Consider the following 5,851-nt stretch of genomic DNA (forward strand, 5'->3'; position numbering starts at 1 on the left):
CGGATCCTTGTCGGACGACCGTGAGGCGGCTCTGACTTACACGGGGGGCAGCCCCCAGCTGCCCTCCAGCAAAGAGCATAAAGATCCCGTGCAGCCACCTTTGCGCCCAGCTCCGGACCAGCACGAAGGGGAGTGAAACCAAAGAGCCTCCGTTGCTTTAGCGCCACAGGCACCGCGCACGCGGCCTGGGGCTCCAACAAAACCCCTCTCCTCCCCCCACGCACCTGGGAGCGGGGCCAGGGCGCAGGACAAAAGGATTGCATCTTTCAGCAATACTCGTTCTTTGGCAATAACTAAGGAAGACCTACAATTAGTAAAAGTGTGAGATAATTCATTTCAATAGTTTTTGCAATGCTAGAAAACAGCTGACTTGGAAGAAAAACAGTCCATGCACTTTGAGGGGGTCCTGCTTTCCCCAGCTTTGAACCAGCGGGATGCCTCTGCATCCCGTATTCATCATCATCAAGTTCCTCCGGGAGCCAAACGGCGCATCAGACCCTGAAAACACCTGCATAGTTTGCATTTCCCAAGTCAGCGTTTTTCTAGAAGACAGCGAAATACATTGAACAGTTTGTAAAATGTCTACATTTTTCCATGGATATGAATAGCAAGAAAATAAGCTTTCAGATTTTAGGAAACTTATCTTCTAAGTGTCTGCATCAAAAGGCTTTGGCAAGTTACAGACCTTAACACTGTGACTTTTTTAAAGGCCAAAACTAGGTATATGGACACTTTCATTCACGTGAACTTTTTTCAGTAGACTATGCAACATGTTTCCATGCAGGCTTGGTTCCTACGTGAACAGTCATCATCGTAAACAGACTTTTCAGACAGACGCTTAGAGAAAATTACCCAATTAATTTAAATGGAAAACACCACCATGTTAACGTACTTGGCCAAATACCTGAATTCTAAAATCTGAAAGGCTTTTTCTCCCTTAGCCCTCAATCCTGGAAACAGATAAGCACGTGCCTAACTCAAATTGCCATAGAACTATTTACGTAAGTACAGTTGCGCAGAGGCTGAAGCATTTGGAGGATCAGGGCCATCAGTCACATCATAGAGGTATCACACCCAGGTGACACTACTGGGACAGGAAAATCAGACCCATTATCTTACGGCAAATTAAACTGCAAAGTTAGAGGAAATGACCCTGCTCATTTAAAAATAAGAACGCCCAGGCTCCAAAATAATTCAGTTTGCTTTCAGACACCATGTTTCATATTTGTTTTTAGTTTCCAGCCTGATGTACAAGAACGTTTTGGAAACTAAAGGCAAAATAGCTACCCACACTGTGTGTCTGCAACAAAGTGGGAAACTAGACAGCAGCAGGGAACACTGATGGCGGCCCTTGGATGCAGCCAGCATTCGTGCTAAGCACGTGTACGGCTAGTGAGCATGTAAACAAGAAGGCTGTGCAGCTGTCAGTGTGCAAAGAAGAACAGCGTTCTGTCGCTGTCTTTGTGGCCCACAGGAGCGCCACCTCGGTGAATTCACCGTATCGCTCGGTCTATGAGTGGGTGGAGACATTAAAAAATGGCCACACGTCCCTAATGGACAAAGCCCAGGCAGGACGCCTCCAACAGCCACCACAGAGCACCGTCTTGCCAAGGTCAAACATTAACTACAAGTGCCAGGCAGCTGCTACTCATTTCTGCAACCCTCTTTATATTACAACTGATTAGGTGATAAAAACAGACGTTTGCATTATGCCCTGGTTACAGATACTGCACAACACAGGCATTTTTCCTTTTTATATTTTGATGGTGATCCATCTTGAAGAGCATTTCAGATGTGTCAGAGGGATATGGCAAATCTACAGTACCGCGTCCACAAAGTTGATTTAAATATTCCATGAAGGTGGAGGATTTCTTGGTCCTTTAGGTTTTGAAAATCGTTTTGCAAAGCCTAGGAGTAAGAACAAAATATTTATTTTCTTAAGTATTGTAAACACACTGTGTGATTTTCACATTGCTCTCCTATTCCATATGTACAGAGTATTTAAAAAGACTTGGGCTTTAAATACACTATGTGCTCTATTAATCCTAACACATCACACTATTTAACTACAGTGACAGAAATGCTGGTATTATGCAGCATGGTCACATTTATCCATGTGCAGGGCCCATTAAGGCACTTCAAAAAAACTAGAAATTGTAGCAGGCTTGATGTTTAAGAGTCCATAATGCTAAGTTCATTCAAATACTGTCATGAGGCCAATAATTTATCCAAACTCAGTGTCTGACCAACCTCAGACGTTTTTGAAGGAGCATTAAAGCATGAAATCTTGCATTAATATACTATGAAGGGACCTTGGCTGGGGTACCAGCATATGAAGCGTCAGGGTGGATAGCTTTCAGGTTGAGCCCTGCTCCTGTGATTATGGGTACTGTTTTCACAAGAAAGTTTCATTGTCTCCGTCTTAAAAATCTGTTTGGCTTAATACTCTGCAACCATGAGATGCCCAGGTTAGCTATAGGTAACTCTGGCGCTAAATAATCAAATACAGTTGTGCTGCAGCAGAACGTCTGCCAGCAAACACAATTATAACAAGAATATCAAGGACATATCAACAAGGTTCTGTGCCTCTTGATTAATACACAACTACTCCCTTAAAATCAGCATTTAAATGACATACAGCTTCTCTCCCATGATTTACACAGGGTCAGGCTGTAGCTACTCAGTCTTTCCGTGCAAAATGTGTAACCGTTCAGTACTGAATGGTTGTTGTTTTCTGCAGCCCCTTGCCACATTCAAGCTGTATCCTGTCACAAGCAGCCACATGTCTGTTGTTTGCGCAACTTGCATGTGTTGACAAGGACTGTGCAGTCCGACATAGCTAGGGACTGCGACAAGGCTGCCCACCCCAGCGTACACTTACTCAAACGTCCCGTAAACGATTAATGCAGCTTAAGTATGCAGCGGGGCAGTGCTGTGGCATTAGCAGCCCTGACTGCCCAGCTCCCCCTCATTTTCCAGCCTGCAAACACGGCGACACTAAGCACCCTGTATTTGAGGACTGTTTACAGCACCCTCGGAGCTGCCTATCTAGAAGCAGTCTTGAAACGAACTAGCTCCAGTCATTTGCAATACTTCTAATAGCAGCCTTTTTTTGACAGCTGCTTCCTCTTCACTGTTTCCATATGGAGGGCTATACAAATTTTACAAAGTATAGAGTTTCAGACAGTATGTCGCTAACAAAATACAATTAAGTCACAAAAACAGCAGGGCTGAAAGATCCTATTCACTTAAACAGTAAGCAATTAGCCAAGGTTTGTTATGTTATAAGCATTAGGCAACAAATCCAGACTGGTTTGGTGTTATGTAGGGAAGTGAATGATGTGCCTACAAGCAGAATATGTCCTATTGCCTCAGTGCGTATGACAGAGCTTCTACTGTGAATATTCCACCCTTATATGTAGGTCATACATAGCTCATCAATAAACTCCCAAATGTTACACAAGCACACAAACAAACAAACAGCTTTGTTAAAATAATTAAGCTATAAGGCCACTGGCAGCTTTAAATACATTCAAGCCTCTAATTCTTTTGTGTTTTCATGCGCTAAACAATCACACAGAAGAGTAGGCAATTGCTGCAGTGAAAAGTGTTCAGTCACAGATGCTTCTGATCTATGCAGACACTTACGTGAAGAGTTCCGTCACCTTCCTCGCACTAGCCAAGAGCCAGCTACAATGTCTGCACTTAGCCTTTTAAAAGTCTATAGTCAATGTACCAAAAATCCAAAGAGAAAGGGAAGATGGGGAAACAACATACCAAAATTCAGAAAAGAGGTGGAGTGGTTTGTCTGGGTAGGCTCCCGTGGCTTTGCCAATGCAGATGGGCTGCAGATACCTAGAAACAAACAGAAGGGCTTTCTTTAGCAGGCAGCGACCATTTCATAGATTCATAGATGTTAGGGTCAGAAGGGACCTCAATAGATCATCAAGTCCGACCCCCTGCATTTGAATGACCTAAAGATGCAAGTTGAAAGCCAGCGCAGTGACACAAGTAAACATGCCATGTCCTTTAAAGGGCGGCTTTGTGCAGAGTTAGGGCAGGTTAATTCAGAGACATACTCTTCATAGCATCTAAGCCAACGGTTCCCAACCGGGGTGATGCTTTCATTGAAATCTATCAAACGGAGAAGTGACAAAGACGAGGCTAATTCTATTCTGTAAATTTTGCTCCGTGGAAACACTTGGCTGACTTCATTAAATCAACTCATTTGTTTCAGAGCATGTTTTTGCGGTGACTTCCAAAGAAGATGGATGAGAAGTTAGGATGCCTACAGTGTTAAACAATATCATCTTGGAATGGATAGGGTAGGCTGGGGAAAACAAGCCAAAACATTGCTTCATTTCTGTGTACAGAAGCTGAGATGGGAGGTCGATATACATTTCACATACACACTCACAGTCCTGCTAGCAATGACAGCTTTTCACAGAAATACAGATCTTGAATTCGTATGTGCTAAGTGCTTGGAGAGATCCTAACAGAAGAGGCCAACAGATAACCATCCATCTGGCGAGGTGCTGAGTCCCTCAGCTCCCTGGGCCAGAGAGGTATACAGGATGCTCAGCATGTTGCAGGTCTGGGCCCTCAAAGAAGTACAGCTCTGTAGGCTCCACACATTCACATGGCCAACGGGGTAACTAGCTGACACTCAAGATACTTACTCTTTTTCACGTTGCGTAAAATTTTCAAGCTCTGTAAAAACAACAAATGAGAATGATGATGAAAGAAGCAATATAGCAAGCAGAATATCCCCAACTGATGAAGAGAATGCTCTGCTCAACAGCCATGACGGACAGCATGCATACATCATGCCCACAAGATACACAACACCTACTCTCAAAACCCACATTATATTTGGGGCAGGGGCGCAGAAGCCTGTCATTTCTTTATCTTTTCCTTCTTTCCCAGCCAAAGCAAAATGAACCCAGTGGTTATCAGTAATGCTGTTAAAGCTACTCTCAATAGAAATTCTGTGCAAGAGTGACATTCAAAGGCTAGGACAGACGTAGCTGTGTTAGTCTGACATCAGGCAAAGGAGCAGGGAGCACAGCTTCCCCAGGCAGCAGCTGAAATCAGGATCGTTTAGGAGGGGAGTCTGTCCTACTTGGGAGTTGGAAAATTGGTCAGCATTCCTGAGAGGTGTTGGCCCAGTAAATGGAGAGGAGATCACAGGTATATGGAGGTACATATAGCCAGTCCCAGAGACAGGCAGAGGCAACTCTTGTCGCTGCTGCAGGGCTCTGGTCCTTTTCTTCTTTCCACCAGTTCTGCTTGCAGTGTCACTACCACCACACAATCTTGTGCTTGAGCTTTTCTTGCCTTAAGTATGAGAGCTCTCAAACCAGACCTCTGCTCTCCTACTGTCTTTGTAGGATTATGATGAGACGCCAACAGCCACAGCTACAGCTGGATAGATGACCCTTCTCTCAGATTTCCTTACTTTGCTCCTCCTGAAGCATTTCGCAGGCTCCTGTGATAGCTCCTCAGAAGCTTTATTCCCCGAGTCCCCGAGGCTGCTAGTAGAATTCCTCGCAGGAGGCTGAAGACCTGGGAACACACACCACAACATTTCAGAAGGTCATGTGCACATCCTCCTGTTTCTTTTCTGAATATTTTTGGGTACAGAATTAAGTGGAAGACTCTCTTATGTTTGCCTTTTATGTAGCAGTTTGGGGAGGGGGAGGCAGTATTTTGCCTGTGACCCTGGCAGCCACTCTCTGGCTGCGTTCATTGTTTTACATCCATGGTGTTCTCCCACAGAAAGCAGGGACTCGTTTGGAAGGTTTACAACCAACCTGGGCTGAGTGCAAGATGGGGTATGGGGCCCGATCAG

General features: G+C 44.6%; 1 protein-coding gene and 1 long non-coding RNA gene across 4 annotated transcripts in view; one reads left to right on the plus strand and one right to left on the minus strand.

Annotated features, from left to right (window-relative positions):
• Positions 1-248: 248 nt before the first annotated feature.
• Positions 249-5,851, plus strand: part of LOC112548014 — a 5,883-nt gene continuing 280 nt past the window's right edge. Inside the window, exons 1-2 of the long non-coding RNA XR_003091822.1 lie at positions 249-321; positions 5,391-5,595. This is a non-coding gene — a long non-coding RNA (uncharacterized LOC112548014). The remainder of the gene's footprint in view (positions 322-5,390; positions 5,596-5,851) is intronic.
• The window catches only part of PTPN22 (protein tyrosine phosphatase, non-receptor type 22), a 30,818-nt gene continuing 25,283 nt past the window's right edge, over positions 317-5,851 (minus strand). For all 3 annotated transcript variants that reach the window (XM_025191930.1, XM_025191931.1, XM_025191929.1), the window contains exons 19-22: positions 5,459-5,565; positions 4,680-4,710; positions 3,778-3,855; positions 317-1,908 (exon numbers count right to left, since the gene is read on the minus strand). In XM_025191930.1, the coding sequence (XP_025047715.1) occupies positions 1,844-1,908; positions 3,778-3,855; positions 4,680-4,710; positions 5,459-5,565 (281 nt within the window). In that variant the 3' untranslated portion in view covers positions 317-1,843. The remainder of the gene's footprint in view (positions 1,909-3,777; positions 3,856-4,679; positions 4,711-5,458; positions 5,566-5,851) is intronic.

Source organism: Alligator sinensis, unplaced genomic scaffold (genome assembly GCF_000455745.1).
Source record: "Alligator sinensis unplaced genomic scaffold, ASM45574v1 scaffold1450_1, whole genome shotgun sequence".
Lineage (NCBI taxonomy): Eukaryota > Metazoa > Chordata > Crocodylia > Alligatoridae > Alligator > Alligator sinensis.